At 44.1% G+C, this 24,391-nt stretch overlaps 1 protein-coding gene across 1 annotated transcript; it reads right to left on the reverse strand.

Moving 5' to 3' along the window:
• Positions 1-32: 32 nt before the first annotated feature.
• CDC37 (cell division cycle 37, HSP90 cochaperone) lies at positions 33-19,627 on the reverse strand. The gene is made up of 8 exons (XM_044443631.1): positions 19,450-19,627; positions 14,239-14,520; positions 12,561-12,669; positions 7,461-7,576; positions 5,135-5,257; positions 4,323-4,505; positions 1,749-1,820; positions 33-573 (listed from the first exon to the last, which is right to left on the reverse strand). The coding sequence occupies exons 1-8, from the start codon at positions 19,567-19,569 to the stop codon at positions 421-423; spliced, it is 1,158 nt and encodes a 385-aa protein (XP_044299566.1). The 5' UTR covers positions 19,570-19,627; the 3' UTR covers positions 33-420.
• Positions 19,628-24,391: the final 4,764 nt, after the last annotated feature.

Genomic DNA, 24,391 nt, shown 5'->3' on the forward strand with positions numbered 1-24,391 from the left:
TTCTGGTAAAGAGACACTTTGCAGCCATCAACTCCATTCCATTCTCAGCTATTTCAATCTTTTTATTTGCTCAATAGCTTTAACTGGTTGCCAAACAAAAAGATATAACAGCATATTTGTAACTACGACACTGACTGGCATGATTACCACAGCCGTGCCAAGCCCCCGTGAGCTTGCACAATACTGCATGACTTCACCTAAGATGTTGACTTCCAACGGGTGACAATGCTGCAGGACCTCAGGGTGTGGGGGTGTGTGGTGATGCGGTAAGCAAGAGAGCCAGTCAAGAAGCAGCTCATACAATTCAAGAAGTGTCTAAATGTATAAAGCACATTATCGCTGAATAGTTTGGTGTGAAAGGAAGGAAGAATGACAGTGGTTGATAGGAGTTTTCTGCTTTACAGGCATCTGGCCAAAGCTTTAAGGGTTTCCTTTGTCTTCCTCACTGCTCTCCCTTTTAAGCTCCTCATAGACACCTTCAGCCTTGTCGCCCTTCTCTGCTCCATCTGCTGTTCGTGCATTTGGCACCCATAAGCCAGAATCAATGCATCGCTGCATATGGTATTTAGCTTCCTACAATGGAACACAAAACACATGACTTAATTCATGATGCTCTTTAGATGACGAACAATGCTAGGGAATTCCTAGAATCCACGTTTGTATGCCATGAATCAACCTCTGAACAGGGTGATCACAACAGGTTGATTATGCAAAGTGTAAATGTGCAAACCCATTATTTGCCTCCATTATATCCAAGTATGGCCCTTTAAAATGGGCATGTAAGTTACAAAATATTATACTGTATGAACCAAAAACTCTAGGGACATCTAAGCTATTACATGAAGTAGCAATCTTGCAATTCCAAAGGTGGGGCATGAATGCATGACACCATCTCCACACACATACTAATGTCAAATGAGAAATGAATCCTGCAAAGCAAGGAAGCTTTTCAATTCAATATAGCTTTTTTAACATCACAGGTAAACTGTAGAAATACAAATTCTATAAATATCAGTTCGAGGCAAAATAAGGGGACCTCCCTCATCACAAAACAGAATGCTGTATGATATTTTCCAAGAGAAAAAAAGATTACAAAAATAAAGAAAAACGGACAATGAAACCTAAGCAATTCTTAAGGGAACTGGTTTTAAGGAATCTGCAGAATAAACTGCTACAGGAAAAGATGCAGTATGTGTAAGATACACTCACACCAAAAGCAAAGGTTCCTCACAAGCACAAGGAAAGTTTCTACAGGAATGGATCTATTACAGAAGGATTGATCAAGATTCCTCCACAGTGGTTCTATGGTTAAGGTACTGTTTGGTTACAAATAGAAATTAGAGATTGCACAAGTTTTAATTCCTAAGGGGAGAATATACAGCTATTTCAGTAATTTACTAATTCTTAAAACTTAAAACCCAAATGTAAGCATAATACTAGGCAGTTAATTGGAGCAGGAAAGTTGAGTAGTGTAAGAAGACCATTCCAGTTTGCAGAAATTCCATAGGTTAAAGTATTGCAGAACAATATTTCTAGTGCAGATGAACACAAGGGCTGATGGGGATGGAGCAGCTGAAGAAATTAGCATAACTGGCTATGATGGTGTAAACAAGTATCTCCAAGCCATAGATCAGAGACAAACAATGCATTTAAGCATGTGAGCATATTCTGAAACACAGCTGGGCATCTTCTGGAGCTATCATTACTCAGAGGGAATCCAGTCCTTACCCAACCCTGAGGATACTCACAGTAGGATCCATTTTGCTGATAGCATCCTGTAGCATCTGAACATCTTTCACATCAAAGCATTTCTGTAGCTCCTAGGAAGAGGAGAAAGTAGCATAGTTAGCCTAGAAAATAATCTGCTTAAGTGAGCTATCCATTTTATCTGTCTGTCTGTCTATCGATCAATTGATTTATATCCTGCCTTTATCCTGCAAAGGGCTCAAGGCAGCTTACATCATTCTCTTCCTCCATCTTAACCCCACAACAACCCTGTGAGGTAGGTTGGGCTGAGAGTCTGTCACTGGCCCAAAATATTTTCCCAAACAAAGTATTCCCAACAATACCTTTTCACCCCACTGCAAATGCAGAATGGTGTTCCCACTCCAGCAAGGAACCCTATTACGAGACTGGCTGCTGTGAGGGCATCTGTGCCACAGCACATCCTGCTTCCAGCTGACAGTTTAGCATCCAAAAAGATGCTTTGGAAGAATCCCTCCTCTGAACACACACAGAGGATGCATTCAGAGCTCATGGAAAACTATGTTAGAAACTGCATGAGAGAAGATTGTTGTGATGTCTGGACCCAGTTGCTGTGACAAAATGTGGCATGTTTAGTTTCAATGAAATTATGCGGACAACCAACAGTCGGTTCTAAAGTTTCTGTGTTTTGCCATGGACACACATGCCCAGTGTGTACTGGAAAACCACCTTCTCACCTGGCTTTGCTGCGTCTGCCACAGAGTATGCTGCTTAAAGTAGGCTTGACTGTAGCAGATACTCCTGCCTCCCCCCTTGCTGCTGGCCAAAACTCTCTAGCAACTGCTGAGTCACAGGCAGCAGTGATGCAATTGGCTGCTGTGCCCTCCCTGGCTGCAGCATTGCTAGCTAATGCCCAGCTGTGGCAGCAGGACCATCAGACTACCAGGCATCATGGCATGTGGCCGTCCCACCCAGTCCCACTCTGGTGTTCAGCAGTGCCCAGCCCACAAGCTGCTGTTGCGTTAGACATAGGAGCTGTTGTAACCCCCCTCTTAATCGAACATGCAGCTAGGGCATGGCTCGTCACGGGTAAGAAGCATGATCAGAGTGTCCTGTTCGCGTAAGAACCCCAACGAATGTGCACGCTACGCAAGGCTGACCACAAAGCAGCCTTTGTTGCTACGCTCTAGCATAACGTTACGCCCTTGTACCCTCGCTTGCTTGCTTTAGCATAAAAAAATGTGCGAATGTAGCTCAGTGGGTTTCCCCTATTGTTCACTGTTATTCAAGCACCTGCATAGCCGTCCGTGTAAAAGAGTATAAAAATCCTGCCTCCGATCTGCTCAGGACCGCACTCTAACAAGTGATGGTCCCTGCAGGCAGGTAAATAAACTCCTTCTCTCGAGAATTCCAACTGGTCTCTGGTCTCATCCGTAAAACCGCGGCATACAACAGGAGCACAGTCCCCCTCACAAAAACCGCTCAGATCATGGTGCTACATTCTGACAGTGGCCACAGGGCACCTGCTCTGAGATGCTCACAGCTTCTGCTGTGCCTCCTGTTGCTGTCCTCCATACCTGCTGCAGGAGGAGGAGGAGATGACCCCTGGCCACATGCATGAATTCCATGGGTCAGGGGGGACACTTGCCCCACGACAGAGGGCAGAGTCGCTGGTGTATGGGCAGCTGAATGCTGGCAAGGGGCGCAGCAACAGTAGCAAAGGTCTGCTGGTCTGCTCCTGTGAGTGGATGGTGGTTTCACGGAGCAGCAGCAGCTTTAGCAAAAGAAACAAAAATGTGGTTGGCCTCAGCCTGCCCACCAGAGTGCACAGACAACGGGAGGCTGGCAGATGCTGTGGTAAGTGGTGCACACTGGGACTGATTCCAAGCCATGGAGCCTGCTGGAATATGCTCTGCCATTCACAGGAAAGATCAAGGCACACGGTTCCTACTGCAGTGGCTGCTGCCTGCCAGTTTGCACTCAGGCAAAGAAAGGACTTCCACTGCCATGCAGCTACTGTGTAGCAAGGCTTGTCATGATGTGCAAACACAGCCATAGCACAGAGAGGGTGGAGGGGGAAGCAGGGAACAGCCCTGCTCGCACATCCCAAATTACACAAAGTGAAAAGGCTATCCAAAGCTCAGGGGCAGATCACATGCTCTGCAACTAGAGGCCCCACTTAACAACCCTCGGCATCCCCACTTACAAGTATTTCAGTGGAGCAGAGACAGATTTCTGCACAAGAACCAGGACAGATGTTGCCACTCGCCCTAGTGTGCTACAGGGAACAAGTAAGTGGCAAGTGTATGTATTCATATCTGATAGTTAGGGAGACCTGGACCTCCACCAGAACAGCCATGCTGTAAGTCTGATCCAACTTGAACAAGGACTTTGGAACAGCTTTCTGGGGTGAAGCACTAAGATCAAGGGTTCTGGCAGCCACACCAGATAAGTAAAGAAATTCTGGTAATTTTACCTACACAAGAGTCTCTAGTCCTGAGCTCTTGGGGTAAGAGAGACAGAGAGACAAACAGGCACAGAGTGAACAGAAGAATCACTTCAGGTTACTCATTTCTGCAGCTAAAAGTGGCAGCTGTTTCACAATTGCAGTTACTCACAGACGGGAGTGATTCATACACTTCCACTGGATCAAGGCCCCCAGGCCCCAGCCGCTTCTGTCGCTCCTCTTCCTCATACTCTTTCATGGCTCTTTCAATGCGTGCCTTGGCCCGGCCTCGCACCCTCTCTTTGAAGGATTCTAGTTCATCATTAAAGCCCTCCATATACTGCTGGTCAGCAGTCTGAATGGAACATGGGGATGCAGGATATCAAAGAGGGGGGAAACACAGTATTAATAATATAAGCACAAGCTGAGCTGACATTCTGGTCTTTTTTCAAGGTCCCAGGTGACTTCTCTTTACCCCTTGCTTAACTCACCCATAAAATGTCCACTCAAGCCTAAATGTTTATCAAATATACTCACACACAGACTCTGGTGAGCCTCCAGAGGAATGTAAATTTGTAAACATGATACAGCTACCAAAATAAATCTAGGATCCTTGAGGTGTAGGCTAATTGCCTGCATAGGATTCAGAGGGCAGCCTCCAGCCATCTCAGTGATCATAAGAGAACCTTTGGAGGGAAGTAGCATGTGCTTCCACATTCTGGAGCTCTCCAGATGTGTTGAATTAGATCATCTGGATAAGAATTGCAAAAGGCTACTTCGAGGTCATGCAGGTCACAAACATAATTGCATTCAGTATCTGGGTCACAACCACAGACTATTTTGACTCATTCACCAAGACTGCAGAACACCAAGCACCATCATCACAGGCTGCGATGGAAATGGAAAGCCTAGTGTTATTCTGCTGCCGCTGTCATATTTGTCAGCCAGTAGGGGAACTCCTGTTTGAGGAAAGACTTCTCTTACCTTGATTTTAGTGAAGAATTGCCTGAAACAAGCTCTTGGGTCAACCTTCAAGCTCTTGGCCAGTTCCAGGATGAACTGCATAACTATGGTCTGATGAGCCACCTGCTCCATTAGGGCATGTTTCTGAAAAAGGTGGCAGAGGAGCATATTAAGTTTTAAAGCACAAAACCATTCCTTCTCAATACTACATCTACCTGAGCCTGGAACAGAAACAAAATTATTTGCATATCAACATACCTGTAAAACACTGGTGAACTATGCTAGTAGGGAAATAGAACAGGACCTTTTCATTACAGAATTCCCTCTCTGGCCCCTATATTTGCTCAAGTTTAGGCAGGTAAGGAGGACAGCTTTGTCCTCTTCAGCTTTTAAATGTTTTTAAGGTGGGGTTAATTCTGCTGTGACATTCTAATTATAGCTGGTTTGCTGTTTAGAATTTTTCTTCTCATACAGTGCCTTGAGGGGCTTGCTTGAGACAAAAGACAGGCAATAAATATTTTAATAAATAAAATCAGTCCAAGTCTCTCTCACATTGAGGCTACAGGAACAGGGTAACAGCTGGCCCAGAACTGTGACTATCAAAGCTATGGCATGCTGCCTTCCTGGCCGCTGCCAACCTGTCAGTTCCTGCCATCGGGACTTTAACATTAGCACTGCTTTTCAACAACATTGATGGGGCTATCTCTAAAGCCAATGCCTTCTTCTAGGCATGGAGCTGGCTGTGAGATGACACCGGCTGACTCAGCAAAGCACAACTGTAGCAATACAGACACAAAATGACAGCTGACATAATTCCCCTGGCAGGGGAAATTAATCCATTAAAGCAAGACCAGTGCAATTTGTTCAGTGCAAAAGAAATACAGCAGCTGTTTTGTGAGGTAGCGTGTTTCCCTGAAAATAAGACCTAGTACTATTTTTGGTACTTGCTAAAATATAAGACCTACCCCAAAAATAAGACCTACCTGTGTTTATTCCCAGGGCCAGTGGGGAACATAAAGAGCCTTTTTAAACTTAATTTTTTAACTTAACTTTAACTTAATGCACTGTGTGGAGGAAACATGCTTATGCAGCTCTGCTCCCTCCACTCCCTGCGGAGGGAGCAGAGCCACATAAGCCGATGCTTCCTCTATAGCGCTGGCTCCTGTCACAGGCGGATTGATACCAAATGTACTCCGTCTGTGACAGAAGCCAGCTTATGCGGCTCTGCTCCCTCCATGGTACAGTGAGCTAACAAAGAGTGTTGCCGGGGATATAGCAGTTAGCAAATGATGATTACTGATGATTAACAAAAAACTTTTCAGTCAGCACCTGGCACCTGCCCACAGGAGTTGGAGCTATAGAGAAGCCAGGCAGCGAAGGGAGCAGAGCCGCATAAGCCGATGCTTCCTCTATAGCGCCAGCACCTGTCACAGGTGGATTGATACCAAATGCACTCCGCCTGTGAGGAATTGCTAGTGAAAGCGTGCTTCGCTCATTCTGGCCAGCGATTGGTTACCAAATTGCTCTTGGGAAGGTACGGCACCCCTGATTGTCCTGATCACCCTATTCTTAACTTTGCCATTCACTCCTGTCTTGTAAGTCTTCTACCCATACAGTATTACGGTAAGGTACCATATTTAATGGTAGATTTAAACAGAATATTATTTTGACCACCATACAAGAGGAGTGCAAAAAGAAAGAGCTATTCCGTCGAGTACAAGAAAAGAATCATAGAGGACTCGTGCGGCAAGAATCTTACAGCTTACTGCAAAGAGAAGTTGGATCTCCGATTGGTCCGAAAATGGCAAGCAGATTACCGTGTTTCCCCGAAATAAGAGCTATCCCGAAAATAAGACCTAGTGTGTTTTTGTGAGCCAAAAAAAAAAAAAAAAGACAGTGTCTTATTTTCAGGGAAACACAGTAGCTAAACATTAAACTGCACAAAATATACTGCTACTAATGACCAGCATCCCAGGTTCAAGATCATTATCTGCACTCAGTCACAAAAAGGCCCTTCACACCCTACCTTGCAGTAAACATTTCTCAAAACACACTGCCCAATAAAACAAACATGCTCATGAGTGTCATTATCTAATGGCAAGAATAATTTCACTGAACTGTGAAATGACACACAATGTTTGGGGACACACATGACACAATATTTAGGGACCAGACAGGATAGGCCAGTACTCAGCATGCCACTGTTGTCCTCCAGACACTCCAACTGCCCAGATATAACTATGGCTGTGGGGCAGTACAGAAATGCAGTCAGATGTCACATGTATGCCTGGTAATTCTTACAGCTTTTCTGGAAGCTGCAGTGGAAAAGGCTATGAGCCTCACTCACCTCTTCTACTTCCAGATCAATACACCAGATGACTAAGTAATTGGCTGTCTCCTCACACACAAGATGCGGGTTGTCAGACAGGTATTTCTGGCTGTCATCCCATCGCCGCAGCATTCCTTTGGAACAGGAGAGCAGCAATATCAAATCAAATGATCCCCAGAAGCTGCAGAGGAAACTATTTTCCCAACCATGCATTTGGTCTAGGATTTTGAGATATCATTCATAGCACCAAAGAACTGCTGGCATTTTGTGGCTTTATAATATGCAGCACATAACCTTAAGCTTGGCAGGAGAAACTATTGAGGCAACGGAATAATGACAGAGGGGACGGTATTTTGACTTGGAAACATGTATAGAGGAAAGTATTAAAGAAGCTTGGATTTTATGCTAACAACAGTATTAAAATATTTAAACCATAGGCAAATTGCCTATGAGAAACTGAGCAAAGCTTCTGGTTTCTAAAAGGGTGTTAACATAAGCTGAATATTTTTTATTATTTATTATTATTATTATTATTATTACATTTCTATGCCGCCCCTTGCCGAAACCTCGGGGCGGCTTACAACACAATAAAAAACATTGAAATACAATAGAACATAATAAATTACCATTAAATACAAAAATACAAAAAATACACTGAGTTACAAATATAAAATTAAAATTATCAGTATAAAATAAGTAAATAAAAATACAGGAGGAGAAAGAGAAGGAAGAAGAAGTTGCCCTGGCCAGATCATATGTTTTAACAATTAAAATGTTTAAATAAAAAGGTCTTTACCTGGCGCCGAAAAACCAGTAACGACGGTGCCAGGCGGACCTCTTTGGGGAGTGAATTCCATAGGTTGGGTGCCACCGCAGAGAAAGCCCTCCTCCGGGTACTTACTCTCCTAATTTCTTTCATGGAGGGTTCCCGGAGAAGGGACTCTCCCGCAGATCTCAAAGGGCGGTCGGGCATATATGGATGTAAGCGCTCGTTCAGGTAGCCAGGACCCAAGCCGTTTAGATTTACTTTATTTACTTTACTTTATTTATTTATTGTTTACTTTATTTAAGAATTATTTTATGGTCTTAAATAACAGAAGAAAGTCCACAACAATCCTAAAAAAAGGGCATAGGAGTGGTTTGGGTAATCACATCCCTCAATGCAAGAAGTTATTTTTGATCTCTGCTACACAGAGGCTTCATTCAGGCACTGCGCTAAACAAAAGGAAGGAGGAAGGAGCGTGGTTGAGTACCAGCAGCTCCAGCAACAGCTCTTTCTCTCTGCTTTTCACACACCCTGGTCTCCCCTTTTCCTGAGCTCTTGCTTCTGTTTTCAACAAATCACAATGGATGAAACAATGTGAATATCTACACTCAAAGGCTGAATGTGGATTTTATTAAATCATGGGTTGTTGTTGAGACATGGATTCTTATACTGTCTGATTCCAGGCATACAAGAAAGCATAGTTTGTTATCCAGGAACAACTGATGAAGAAAACACATTGTCACTGGACTATGAACCACTGTGGGTTGTTCATGGTAAGTGGAGCTGGGTTCAGCTAACGTAACACACATTTCAAAAACAACCTATACTCAACCCTTTCCTAATGTTGTCTGAATCCAACCATGATTTCTGAAAACAGATAAAATATGGTTTGTGTTAACTATGATTTAGAGCAACCTCCCCTGAAGTGGATCTTTCCAGATGCTTTGGACTCCTCAATCCGAAGTCTGGCTATGGTGGCTGGGGCTGATGGAAACTATAACCTCGTTAGGGAAAGCTGTGATTTACCATCCAGTTTGGCTTGCTCCCTTAAGCCATAGTTAACACTAGCCACAGTTTGTTCAGGTTCTTATATAACAAATAACTGCAGCTAACAAGTGAAAGGAAAGCTATCCTTTTTCTATAGAAGAAAGTGAGGGAAGAGTGTCAGTTGAGTGTCACATGCCAGCCATGTCAGGTCATTTCAGCAAGGCCTGTTTAGGAGCACTCCAGTGTGGTACAGACAACTAACGCCACTATTTTGAAATTCTGGGGGTCGTTGGATTATTTGCACTCTTAAAAGACAGCAAAAAGAAATAGTGGTTCAACCACGCAATGAGGGTGAAAACGATAACAGATGATAAAGAAAATGCAGACATGTTCCATTTCCACTTCTGCTCAATCTTCTCTCGAAAGAGGATCTATGACCTCTCTGGCAGTTGTGAAAGAGAAGCTGAAGGGGCAGGAGATTAACAGAAAAGTGGTCGAGCAACATCTCATTACTTTGAGTAAGTTCAAATCTCCAGGGCCTGCTGAACTGCATCTTGGAGCAATAAGGGCAGAAGAATTCACAGAACTGTTGTCTGTTATCTTTAAGAAATCATGACGGTTTGGTGAAGAGCCAGATGACTGGAGAAAGGCTAAAGTTATCCCTATTTTGAAAAGGTGAAAAAGGAGGAACCTGGGAACTACAGCCCAGTCTCACAGTAGCCCTGAGAAAATTTTACATCAGATTATAAAGCAGTCAGTCTGTAAGCACCTTGAAAACAATACAGTGATTACCAGAAAGCAGTATGAGTTTGTCAGAAACAAACATTGCCAGACTAGTTTGATTTCATTTGTTTTAACTGAGTAACCTCCCTGATGGATTATGGGAATGCTGTAGATATATACCTTGCCTTCAGCAAAGCTTTTGACAAAGTGCTCCATGATCTCCTGACTAGCAGATTAGCTAAAAGTAGACTAGATCAAACATCTAGCAGTTGAATCCAGTTGGCTACAGAATCAGGCTCGGCACTGGCATCTTTTCTAACTGAGGAGAGGTAATGAGTGGGGGACTGCTCTTCAAGTTTTTTATTAACAATTAGGAGGAGGAGGTGTAAAGAATACTTATCAGATTTACAGATGAAACAAATGGGTTGGTTAGCTAGAAGACTGAAACAAAGTTCAGAAGTCTGAAACAAAGATTCAGTTTGTTAGAGGACTGAAACAAAGTTCAAAGTGATCTTGATAGGTTGGAGCACTGGGCTGAAACCAATAGAATGAAAATGAGACAAATGCCTAATTCCGCACCTAGGAAAAAGAAACCAAATGCATAGTTACCAAATGAAAAATACTTGGCTCAACAATACTGCTAGTGAGAAGGATCTTGGAACTGCCTCAGTTGAATATTGTGATGTAGCTACAAAAAAGGCAAATGCTATGTTGTCCTGCATTAATAGAAGCATCACTTGCAAAGCATGTGAATTACTAGTTGCCCTCTCTACTCAGCCCTGGTTAGGCCTCATCTTGAGTACTGCATCCAGTTCTTGACTCCACAATTTAAGGCAGAGGCAGACAAACTGGAAAGGTTCAGGGAAAGGCAAAAAGATGGACACAGGACTGGAAGCAAAGCCCTATGAAGAATGACTGAAAGAACTGGGCATGCTTAGGCTTGAGAATACCGAGAGGAGATTCTTCAATTACTTGAAGCACTCTTCAAGTGATTGAAAGGTATGATACAGAGGAGGGCTGGGAATGCTTCTTGATTATCATGGAATAAAAGGCTCAACCCACGGAATGTCAGATTCCAGATGATTATGAGGAAGAACTTCCTGACAGTTAGAGCAATATGACAATGGAACCAATTACCCAGGAAGGGTGTGGGCTCTCCCACACTGAAGACCTTCAAAATACAGCAGGGCAGCCATCTGTCAGAAATGTTTTAACTTGTACAGTCTTGCACTGATCAAAGGGTTGAACCTGATGGCCTTATTGGCCCCTCCCAACTCTATTATTCTAAGTTTCCATGATTCTTGCCAAGATTTATAACTCACACTCGGAAGCAAGCACTGTATTGCTGAATAGAATGACTCTACCTCCATGATTAAGCAACACAAAGTTTTTAATCTTGAGATGATTTGAGCAAGGAGCGAGCCAGTTGGTTTTCAATAGTTCAGTTCTACATTGCTAAACAACACAGAAATGCCTTGTTCTGGGGGCTGTTATCTATGATCCCTGAACTCTAGGCCATTGAAAACAGACCAAAACAGATGCTGAAATTTATTTAATCCAGAATAGACTCCCAAAAGAACTGTATGCCCATCCTGTCAGAACACTTCCATTTAGGACTTTATAACCCAAAAAGGCAGGGAACCACTAGAGTGACTCAGTGCTAGATAGACAGTCCACATATTGTTACTGCTGGTTCCAGAAGAGCTCCACAGAAGCAGCTCATAAAACATTAAATCCCCATGCCCATGTATTGCCAGATAAATGTCTGCAATATATTGTTTCCAGAATAGAAGCTCACATTCCCAGATGAAGAAATGCTGCCAGTTATATGGCAGACCCTTCCTGCCATCTCAGTGCTGCTATCAACAGCTAGTTTTACTGGCATGTAGACTATGCCAAGAAGAGGTGGATAGTTACTAGGCAAACACCGAATTACCTCCTGCTGCAGCATGGAGGCTACAGGGATCACCTACATGATTCTGTTGATTTGCTAACACTCTTCTTCCTCAACTTGGCCCTAACCCAATTATATGACTTTAAAAAAAGAAACCCTCTTTCCCTCATGTTCCCCTGCACTTTTTAGTTACATATATTTGGGGGTGGCAGGGTATGACCCAGAACATGTCACCTTTATGGCTAACTTTGGGTCAGCCCTTGTAGCCAAATATTCTAATCAGTGCACATTTTCATGTGAAAGTTTCCTCAAAAAGCTATTAATTGTAAACATTCTTATGGGATCAAATTTGGGAAATATTTCATAAAAACCAGTGCTTTTTTTGTAAAAAAAAAAAAAAAAAAAGGTGCCGGAACTCACGTCGCCGCTAGCAGTAAGCACTCAGCACACGACCACACACACCAATCCCAAGCCGAGCAGTGAAGCAGCGTCCCAAGCTGAGCAGCGCCCTCACTATCTCACTATCAGATAGCAGACACAAAAGCAGCCAGGGGGCACTATGTTAATGTTGTTTGCTGCTGATCTGCTATGCCCGACAGGCGATTCAAAATCACTTCGTAAAATCCATTGGAAAAAACGGTGCCGGAACACTGTTCTGGTGCGTTCTATGACAAAAAAAGCCCTGATGAAAACTAATACAAAATGAGAGAACTGGTCCTCTATAGACCACATTTGGTCTCTGACCTACCAAAGTGTTTGATTTGCTTCTCATACTTCTCCACAAATGTTTTGTGCTTCTTTTCTTTCTGTTCTTCAGACTCCTCCTCTTGAAGCTCAGGCTTAACATTGAAGACACTCTGAAATTGCAAAGGAAGGCTGATTAATGTTATTTTACAGCAGACAGGGTTAGCTGCACTAATTCAGTGCACAAAGGCTATTTCTGGACCAAATAAAGGAACACACCAGCAAAAAATGCAGAAGGGAAACAACCTGAGAAGGATCAGGGCAACTGAACTTGCGTTCTTAAGATCAAAACCAGCTTTGCAGAGTCTTTAGCCCATGGCCATGCTATACTGTATGATGTTTTGATTAAATCAATTTGGTTGCCTCTGAAAAAGAGTCTAATGACTCAAAATGCCCTGGACCTTAACAGTTTCAAAGGAAACTTGCTCTTTTGTATGTTCCAGGCTATTTCTAGGATGAAACACCCATTCTTTCTCCAATCATTCAGGGAGATCTAGCATTATTTGGGATGTTATCAGGGACCATGGGAGATAATAAGCTGATCACTTGCAAATCTGTACAGTCCACTTTCCATCCATAAAAGAAGGGGAATAGGGAGAATCAATCTGCTAAAGAGTCTTTCCTCTAAGCCTTTCTGGGAGATTGGAGTTGGAAATTCTTCTTCCTGTACCCCTCCTGCTTCTTCTACTCTTTCTCCTTGCCCTTTTCTATTCCCACAACTTTATTATTTATTTAATATCTTTTAAACCACCCAATACCCTAAGCTCTCTGTTCAGTTTACTACAATTTATACTTCCCTATACTCTCCATAACCGCCTAAGCATATGCTCTTTATGTGTGCCAGCAGAGTTCATAGAGTCATATAGTTGAAAGGGGCCTAGAAGACCATTAGACCCAAACCTCTGCTCAATGCAGGACTCAAGTTTCCCATCCAGACTCTAACTAGGCCTGACCCTGCTCAGCTTCCAAGATTAGGCAGGATCAGACACTTCAGGCTAACAGAATTGGAGTTGCAAGGCCACAGGGAAGGACGCTTAGAAGCTGTCCAAATTATTCTGAACTCCATACCTTCTCTTAAGGATATGCCTAACACAAAGCTACGGCATCATCCTACCTGGACTAGCACTTCAGGAATGCAGTTAAGTTAGGGTCAGGACTGAAACAGCCTATTTGGGTTTAGGCATGGGGACTGAGCAGATACAGTGAAAATCTATCTTTTCCTCTGATCAGTTGGCTTTTCAAGTCACGTCAACCTGCCTTTAAAAAAACTCTCACTTTCAAAAACAATTTATAAGGTGAGATGGGTAGGGGGGGTCACTTTTCTCACTATTTGAGGCAAACAAACTAAAGGCCACAGAGAGTTTTACAGAACTAGGTTCAAGGTCCTTTGGCCAATTTTATTTGCAAAATGACATTGCTTCTCCATGAACTAATAGAATAACTGTTTTATTGTCCTGAACAAGGTTACTGTATTTGCTCTTGAAATTATCATCCATTGTAAGTTTCAGGACTGTGACAGACTGGGAAAAAACAAGTCCTACAACTTATCCGAAAAAGGTATGTAATTCTTCTAACAATGTACCAGTCAGGCACATTAAGGATTCTGTTACAAATAAATGTGAATTCAGCAAGCCTGAGAAAACAGGAAACACGTTCAGCTCAAATTGAACAACTAGACTTACCTTACTGAAACCATCTTTGCTAAGGGTGTCCACATTCCAAGGCATGCTCTTTTCCTTCTTCCTGAGTGCCTCCATTTTCTCTTCCCAGCTCTTTTCCTCTTTCTTGAGATGCTCTGCCTCAGCCTGTAGCCTTGGTAGTTCACTTTTGGTGCCCTCTGTTTCAGCCAATTCAAGTTCTTTCATCTTCTTCTGACACTCAGTTAGCTTCTTCCTGCACTCTCGGTACCCTTTTTCTACCTCCTCTTTCTCCTTATGGAATTGTTCCATTCTGTCGATTCGAGCCTACAAAACAGTTTCTGTTGAATCAAGGACTCATTACTGCCATCAGCTCTCTCACTGGCACATACCCTGGGATAGCTCCAACACAGAACAAACCATAGCGAGTATGAAAAGACTTGGCACATACATCTTACTCCAACTTTTTTTGAAAACATGCCTCAACCAATAACATAAAAAACTCATTTTTATAAAATGCTAGGAGCAAAAACATTCCAAGAAGCAGTAAAAGCAGCACTTAGTTCACAATATCAAAAACAGAATGATCAACAGGAATGGCATTAACATACCCACAGAAGAGTTATTTCTCAACTAAAGGCCTTATATAGCCAGGTTTTAAGTGGGCACCAAAGGACATATGTTTAGGGACAATGACCTTGTCTCCCAACCTTGCAGTTGAGACATGGGCTCCACAGACTCCCTGACCAATGGCATACATCCTTCTGTTAGATTCTTTTAAAATTGCAGCAGAACCCTAAGCAATCTATTTTGTGTGGCCTTTCATGCCTGTTGACAGAAAAGGGGGAGGAAAATCCTCTCTCCACACAGTTGCTGGACACTGGGCTTCTGGATATATATTTAAAACTTTTGTCTTTATAGATGTACAAAAGCAGTGTATTCATTTTGAACTAAGAGATCAGCCAGCCACAGATGCAGCAGTCACTGTTCACAGGCTGTAAAATGGATGCACCAAATACACAAATTAGTATCTCCATTCCTTCCCTACCACCCAAATAAACAGCAGAAAAAGCAGGTGGATCAGTAAGGATGAACCTTCTTGAATGCCAGTCACCAATAAGTACAGCTTGTTGCTACATTTTGTAAGCTCCCCTTACAATGCTGCCTGGAACACCAAACCAGAGAATCTGATTCTTCATAGCAGAGACTGGGGTGGCATCACTGGCACTGGCAACAACACGGCCCCCAGGCTGTCTGTTCACAACCCTCCAAAATTGCTTTTTACGTTGAATCCATATTTGTGAAGCTTTAGACAGACCAAGGCTTATGTGTCCAGTAAAAGATATACTTTAATCCCACTAGGATAAATTCCCAATGAAGGTCACAAAAGATGATTATCTTGTTTGATCTCATAGGTTACAAATGGTTTAAGCTAAGATCTGAGCATTTTTGGCAGGATGCAGCCTTGGAAGCCATGTATTATTCTTACTGTTTTCATTTAGTCTGCTTATTTCTTTGTAAGTGACAAGCATATATGATTCTTGAATAAGTCCTCCTTATATTGTCTTCTGTAGATACATGAGGAGAGACCAGAAAGTCTTGAACTCCTCCTCACACACTTTTGGTATCTAGTCCATGTGGTTGTACACATCCACTTTAAAGTATGCAGGGCAGTGTTCATTAAGTGACCTTTCTGGGTCCCAATCTGTTTATCTTTGCCATGTGGATAGATGATATTATTGAATGTTTCCACAACTGGTAGAAAGCAAGAACCCAAGTAGGCTTGGGGCATTTGCCAACTAAGGTAGCCTGACATGGTTTTGAGTACTTATTTGATTGGAAACCAGCCATGTTTTCATAAATGCAAGAGCTAAATCTTTTAGAAAGCAGTATTAGGTTGTTAATTCTGAGAAGTCTGAAAGTTGGAAAATATCCACCATATTGAACTGTTGTTTTTAAGAGGCCCCCAACTTCCCGTTTTTGTACTGCATTTCTTGTGCCAGTGTCAGAAGCACAACTCTGAAATATAGTGTACTGGATATAGCACTTTTATCACCTGCATGCTTTTAGGTCCACAGTTGCCAATGAACCCACAGATATTCTCTTAGGGTGGGTGCAGAGTGAAGTAACTGGCATGCAATGACCTGCCAACTTCATTTTTATTCTCCAGAATGCCTCTAGGCCTCACATGGGCACACAGGTTGTGAAACAAGTGCCTTGTGCTTACTGCATAGCCATTTGTGAAGAGAACTCTGTTACAACATAACTATTTTATTATAGTGTCTATGACATTCTCAGCCAGGCCCACCAGTCCAAAAAAGGTGGGGGCTCCTTTTTAGATCATACCTGATGTAAATATCTGTGAAAGCTGAAAAAAAGCTGCGAAAGGTTTTATACGTAGTCTCATCTATAGTACTAATAAATAGCCCAAATACATATGCTTATTTCATACACAGATTATGAACTTGCTGAGATTTCATATTTAATCCCAAAACTTGTTAGCAAGAAACTAGTGACAAGGGCTGAAAGGAAAGATAACACAAGTATATGAATGAATGGTACTACTCATGTCTTTGAGGAAGGGAGAGACTATATTTTCACAAAAGAATTCTGGCTTAACTACAGACTTCACCCTCCAAGTGCTATCCAATCATGTAATTTAGGACTGTGTACAGTGAAGCAAGAAAAGAAAAGCTTACGCTTTCAGTCACATGGGTTACAAACACACAAGAAAGTATGTTCCAGTTGTAAGTTTGGAACCAACAGTTTTGGGTTTAAGGTTGCAACCTTAAATTTGCTCAAGTGCAAATCTCACTAAATACAAGTGGAAATTACTTACAAATAAGGATTGGGTGGCACAAACTGCTTCAATGAGTCATTTAGTATTTAGGGATTCATATAGGATCTGATTCACAGGATACTCTTTGTAGGAATATACCTTAAGCATACCCCTACAAATAAAATACGCAAGTAAGGCACTGGCCTAGTTCTCAACAAAACAGTAACTCTGTGTCTGGGCTACTCCTCTTCAAACTGCAAAAGTGGGGGCTCATAAGATTAACAAATCCTTCATACAAATCTATTCCCTCCACTCAGAAAAACAGCAAGACTATTTAATCAAGCAAGTCACCACCTAAAATGGTTCAGTCCAGATACAGATTTACCACTTCCATTGGAACTGTCATGTCTATGTCAGAAAACTTTTTCAGGCAGAAGTTCTTGAAGAACAGAAGTATAACTGTGCAAGATTGGTTATAGTTAGCTCTCCAGCATACACTCAGCATACAACATACACTAGAACTAGCAATCCTAGTTTTGCTGCCCCATCGTATATGGAACAGATAGTCTTTCTACCTCAGCCTTAAAGCCCACAGCTATAAACATGCAATAGTGTGCACTGTTTGCAGAAGTGTTCCTGACAACCAAGATGATATCTAAAATATCTAAAAATAGCCACGGTGAAAATTCTAGCAAAATAGGTTTCACTTTTGACATTACAGATTGATTGGATGATTAATTGTACTTTTAAACTATCCAGTAACCTAAGCTCTCTGGAGAGTGAGCAAACATTTATAGAGCACAATATTTTACAACAGGTTTTGACCAAAGAGATCAAGAGCTAAAAGCTCTTCATATGAGAAGCAACAGAAAGAAGAAAGGAGATAAAAGGAATGTGACAAATTCCATTCAGTTCTATGTATTTAATCCTCCTTGCTGAAAATTTAAGGGACTCTACCAATGGCTCTCAAGAATGGTGGATTATAAAGCAAGAAAATATTCTGGCATGAAAATTACTGAGCATAAGGGGAGAGACAAAGGAAAAGTTAGGGGGTGAACAACATAATTTCACAGGCCAAGTCTTAGCAAAAGGGCAGCATTTGGCTTGGCCTGGCAAAGGAACACCCCTTGCTTTTGCAAGAATGAAAGTCACTGCATTACCTATATTACAGTCCTGTGTTTTGTGCATACCCCTGGAGGCCCATCCTCAATGAAAGTGGAGCCAGAAACCTCAAAACCAGAAGTAGTATTAAGGAGATGTCCATTAGGACCGGAAGCCTAAATTTCTGGGATACCACCCGCCCCACTTTGCGGTCTATGGGCACTCATGGAAACAAAGGGACAGGGGCCCTGATAATCACCATTGTATTTGATGGTACTGGATTAGCCGGCTTGTTGCTCACATGTGTGTCACCTCCTGCTATCCGTACTTGTATTTTCGTGTAATCTTTTTTCCCTGAGATTGAATGCTCTCCAATCCCCTATTAATTCATTCATTTTTGCACTGGAAACTGGGTTAAATGTACATACAAAAAGAGATGTCAGAGGACATGCAAACTTGCACATGCACATTTATGCATATTGTGTCCTAGAAACAGAAACAGAGTGAGTCAGAAGGGGCCTCCTGGGCCATCTAGTCTGACCCCTGGCTCCAGCCATTTCCACTCATGACATGCCTACCATGTGCATGTCCAGCCTATCCTTGAACACCCTCACCATTGGGGTTTCGACCACCTCCTGTGAAAGCACATTCCATACCCTAGTAGACCTAACTGTCAGGAAGTACTTCCTGGCATCCACCCTAAATCTTGGTTCCCTGAGTTTTGCTCCACTGGAACGTGTCCTGCCCTCCACTACAGAGGAAAAAAGATAGTGTCACACATCTGCATAGTATTTATTTTATTTATTTTTATTTTTTGATTTATATCCTGCCTTTTTCCTACAAAGGGCTCAAGGCAGCTTACATCATTCTCCTCCTTCATCTTATCCCCACAACAACAACCCTGTGAGGTAGGTTGGGCTGAGAGTCTGTGACTGGCCCAAAGTCACCCACTTGGCTCCGTGGCTGAGCGGGGACTGGAACCTGGATCACCTGAGTCCCAGTCCCATGCAATTAACCACGACACCACACTGGCTCTTACTGGTACCCCCTCGTACTTGTACGTCGCTAACAGATCCCCTCTGAGTCTCCTCCTCTCAAGTCTGAAAAGACCCAGCTCCCTCAGTCTCTCTTCATATGGCTTACCCTGCAAACCAGCCACCATCCTAGCGGCCTTTCGCTGCACTGATTCCAACCTTGCTATATCCCTCTTGTAATGAGGGGCCCAGAACTGAACACAATACTCCAGCTGCGGGCACACCGGAGTCGTACAGAGTGGCAGGCCCGTAATCTTATCTATACCCACCACCCACGCCTGAATGCGAGGGGGTAAGCAAAAACACCACAGGAGGAAGGCACACGGGCGACGCTTTCCTTACCTGATGCCGCCATCGGAAGAGGCTGGGAGTGTCGATATTGGGATGAGTCTCATCCTCATCGTCGGACACCTCAATGTGGTCCCAGACGCTGTAATCCACCATGTTGACGCGACGCCTCATAAGGCCACCAACACCACCTCTCACTCCACACCGCCTCTCATATCCGGTTCCTCTCTGACGTCACTTCCCGCCCCCTTTCAACGCTAACGATAGGCTTTGCTCTACGACGCTCCCCGAGCGCGAGACGTACCCACAGTAATAGGGAATTCTGTAGTGACGTCGCTTCCGGTCTGCCCTGGCGTTCACGGGCAAGATGCGAGTCGAGTGCGCCCTTTCACGTGCCGGGGGTAGCGAGCGAATGTGCCACGCGTTGCAGCGCTTGGAAGTGGCCCTGCGTCCCGCGTGGCCGCGCACCTCGGGAAAGACTCCCTCAGGGACTGCGCTGAGAGAGCCTCTCTCCGACTGGGTGTTAGAACAAGACTGGAATTTTTAGGGCACAACGGGGAGCACGTTTAGACAGAAAAGGCATGCCGGGAGTGTGTTCCGCCGAAGCGTGCGGCCGATCGCGCTCTTGGTTGGCAAGGGAACAAGCAGAAAGGGAGGCGGTTATTACGTGCGTTTAATTTATATTGTGTTATAATAAAAGTAATGGAAGTGTTTCGGAAACTCATGGCATGTTTTGGAGACATACCCCGCCGTTGCACGCCGCCATCGATAACGTTGATTTGTGCATTCGCGGAAACGGCGTTAGCGTATCCACTTGCCTTGTTCTCGTCCTTATGATGGAGGAAGTAAACTTAGAGGAAAATTAGGAGTTCACAAGCTAACTTCTTGGACGGGTAGCTATTTCTTTTCTTTTCTTTTTAACAACGTATAATAAAAAACTGATTTTAACGCTTCATTTCTTTCTTTTTAAAGAATAGATGTCGTTGTACTTGTTATTACATTTATTTCTTGCCTTTTCTGCCCTTGGAAAGAATTCAAGATGCCTTGCTTGTTCTTCCCCATATTACCCGAACAACAACCCTATGAGGTAGTTTCTGCTGGCTCAAACTCATTTCATTATCAAGTGCGGACTCGTACCCATAACTCCCAAGGCCTGGCCCAGCATTCTAACCACTCCACCACATTGGCTTTCACTGTAGAATTGTTGCAGCTCAAAACACAATCTTGATACATGGTTGTGTGTGATGTTGATAACAAAGCAGGGAAGTAGTACATTAATGTTATGTGTTCGTGTGCAATAATTTACATGTGTGTACAATAATTAAAACAGGCCTTCCTTTTCTCAGATAATGTCTAAACCAGGGATCTAAAGGGGACTGAATTCAAAAAGAATTCTGGTATGCATACAAGCACACTAAAATTTTTTAAAGGCCTCCATAACATCTCCAAATACAAGAGAGGAGCAGTATTTAACCAAGAAAAAATCATGTTTATTAGATTGTCACACCGATCCACAATATAGGCTTGGAATCAGTTTCTTGTCAGGGCAAACAGGTTTATTTACAATTGAATGCATGGGTCCATGGGTGCCTAAAATAGGAACACCCCCATGTTAATTTCCTTAGGGTTATATAGAATACACAAAAGGGGAGTGAATACAATACACAGGAAGGTGATTGGATACTTTGATATGGATAGAAAAGTGATTGGATACACGTCACAACACCATAAAGAAAAGTTACATTTCACTCTAATTAGATGCCTTTGACAGGACTTCTAAACTAAAGTTATCTTGAACAGGCCTGCCAGAAAAGCTTACATTTGTGAACTTTATAGGGTCAAGGAGGCACTTTGACAAACCCATAAAATACAAAGATAGCAATTGACAGTTACCCACTAATGGAGTGGGGTCATTTGGTCTTCACCACCAGACACTGAGGCACCCTTTGTGATCTGTTGATGGCAAGGCAGTGAGGTGGGATGATATACCTTGTTTTTCTGTGTACAGCTTTCCCCCTTTTTATTATCCCGCCAGACTGCTAGGTGAAACATAATTCTGCTCATATCTGAGTTAGCACACTCTGGCTTTTCTATGAGTTGGGAAATATTATTATTATTATTATTATTATTATTATTATTATTATAACATTTCTATGCCGCCCCTTGCCGAAACCTCGGGGCGGCTTACAACATGATAAAATACATTGAAATACAATAGTACATAATAAATTACCATTAAATATAAAAATACAAAAAATACATTGATTTACAAATATAAAATTAAAATTATCAGTATAAAATAAAAATATAGGAGGAGAAAGAGAAGGAAGAAGTTGCCCTGGCCAGATCATATGTTTTAACAATTGAAATGATGTTTAAATAAAAAGGTCTTTACCTGGTGCCGAAAAACCAGTAACGACGGTGCCAGGCGGACCTCTTTGGGGAGTGAATTCCATAGGTTGGGCGCCACCGCAGAGAAAGCCCTCCTCCGGGTACTTACTCTCCTAATTTCTTTCATGGAGGATTCCCAGAGAAGGGACTCTCCCGCAGATCTCAAAGGGCGGTCGGGCATATACGGACGTAAGCGCTCGTTCAGGTAGCCAGGACCCAAGCCGTTTAGGGCTTTATAGGTCATAATCAACACCTTGAATTGGGCCCGGGCTTCAATGGGAAGCCAGTGAAGCTGACGGAGGACTGGAGTCATGTGAGCATAACGCCCCATCCCCGTCAGCAACCTGGCAGCTCTATTTTGCACCAGTTGAAGTGTTCGGACTGTCTTCAGGGGAAGCCCCACGTAAAGCGCGTTACAGAAGTCTAGGCGGGAAGTCACCAGCGCGTGTGTCACCGTCGCCAGGCAGTCGTACTCCAGGTAGGGGCGCAGCTGATTAATCAGCCGAAGCTGAAGGAAGGCGTTCCTCGCTACCGCTGTCACCTGAGCTTCCAAAGAAAGCTCTGGGTCGAGGAGTACTCCTAGGCTGCGGACCTTATCCCTAAGAGGGAGTGTTGCACCATTCAGGACCAGGTCAAATCCACCCTCTCCGAAACCCGATCCGCCAACCAACAGGACCTCCGTCTTGTCTGGGTTGAGTTTCAGTTTATTGGCCCTCATCCATTCCCTTACCTCGGCCAAGCACCGGTTCAGCACAGCCACTGCCTCACCTGGATTAGTGGAAAACGAGAGGTAGAGCTGGGTATCATCAGCGTATTGATGATTCTGCAGCCCACACCTCCTGATGACCTCTCCCAGCGGTTTCATATAGATGTTAAATAGCAGAGGGGATAGAATGGAGCCCTGTGGTACCCCATGGCATAGCTGCCATGACATAGAGACATGGTCCCCCAGCACTACCTTCTGGAATCGACCGTCGAGATAGGAGCGGAACCACTGCAAAGCAGTGCCTCCAACCCCCAATCCCGCAAGTCTATCCAGAAGGATACCATGGTCGATGGTATCGAAAGCCGCCGAGAGGTCCAGAAGAACCAACAGGGATGTACTCCCCCTGTCCTTCTCCCTGCACAGGTCGTCGTACAGGGCGACCAAGGCAGATTCAGTACTGTACCCGGGTCTGAAGCCGGACTGAAAAGGATCCAGATAATCAGTTTCATCCAAGAGTGCTTGGAGTTGTCCCGCCACCACTTGCTCCAACACCTTGCCCAGAAACGGGATGTTGGCCACAGGTCTATAGTTAGTGGCCATCTCTGGATCCAGTGACGCTTTCTTCAGGACCGGTCGTATTACCGCCTCCTTTAAAGGGGCAGGCACTCGACCCTCCCTCAGAGAAGCGTTAACCACTTCCAAGATCCAGGTCCCAATCCCGTGCTTGGAGTTATTTATTAACCAAGACGGGCAAGGATCCAATAGGCAAGTGGTGGGACGTACTCTTCCAAGCACCTTGTCCACATCATTGGGCCGCAATAATTGAAATTCCTCCAATAATTTTGGACCAGACAGTGGCATTGGCGACTCCTCAGAGACCTCTGATTCATTAGTGGAGTCCAGCTCGTGACGAATCTGAGCGATTTTCTCCCTGAAATGCCTGGCAAAGTCGTCACAGCGGGCCTTGGAGGGTGGCATCGGATCTTCCTTAGGACCCGGGCGAACCAGGCCTTGCACCACTCGAAAAAGCTCCGCGGGACGGCATTGTGAGGAGGCAATGGAAGCGGAAAAAAACTTCTTTTTCGCCGCCTTCACCGCCACAGCATAGGCCCGATAGTGGGCTCTCAAGTGTGTTCGGTCAGATTCATCCCGTGATTTCCTCCACCTACGCTCTAGCCGTCTCCCAACTCACTTCATCGCCCGTAATTCAGGTGTATACCAAGGGGAAGAGCGGACTCTGCCCGGTGGGAGAGGACGCTTAGGAGCGATCGTGTCCACAGCCCTGGTCATCTCTCCGTTCCACAGTTCGACCAGAGCCTCGACAGGAGCACCAGTCTTGTCAGCCGGAAACTCCCCCAGGGCCTTCAGGAATCCTTCCGGATCCATCCGGCTCCGGGGGCGGGCCCATACAATCGGGTCCGCACTCTTATAGAGGGAGAGGCCGCTCTCGAGCACAAACCTCACCAGGAGGTGATCTGACCATGACAGGGGAGTCAAACATAAGTTCTTCACCCTCAGGTCATCCTCTACCTGCCCCGTCGTGAATACCAGGTCCAGAGTGTGTCCACGTTCATGGGTCGGGCCAATGATGTGTTGAGACAGGCCCATGGCGGTCATGGAGGCCATGAAGTCCTGAGCCGCCCCGGTCAGTCCAGACTCGGCATGGAGATTGAAGTCCCCCAGGACCAACATCCTGGGGGTCCTCAACACCAGGTCCGAGACGGTCTCTGTCAGCTCAGATAGGGAGACTGCTGGGCAGAAAGGTGCACGGTACACCAATAGAATCCCCAATCTGTCTCGTTCGCCCAACACCAAGTAGAGGCACTCCAGCCCTGGTCTCAAAGGGACCGGAAGACCCGTGAGAGAGATGGAGGCTCTGTAAACCAACGTGACTCCCCC

This window comes from Varanus komodoensis, unplaced genomic scaffold (genome assembly GCF_004798865.1).
Source record: "Varanus komodoensis strain SLA01 unplaced genomic scaffold, ASM479886v1 scaffold42, whole genome shotgun sequence".
In the NCBI taxonomy this organism is placed as follows: domain Eukaryota; kingdom Metazoa; phylum Chordata; class Lepidosauria; order Squamata; family Varanidae; genus Varanus; species Varanus komodoensis.

Excerpts from the sequence above, each read along its gene's own strand:
- CDC37 (XM_044443631.1), bottom strand. The coding sequence starts at position 19,569 with ATGAGGCGTCGCGTCAACATGGTGGATTACAGCGTCTGGGACCACATT. Across the intron at positions 14,521-19,449 it reads TCTTCCGATGGCGGCATCAG|GCTCGAATCGACAGAATGGA; the intron begins GTAAGGAAAGCG and ends ACTGTTTTGTAG. Across the intron at positions 574-1,748 it reads TCAGCAAAATGGATCCTACT|GAAGCTAAATACCATATGCA; the intron begins GTGAGTATCCTC and ends GTTCCATTGTAG.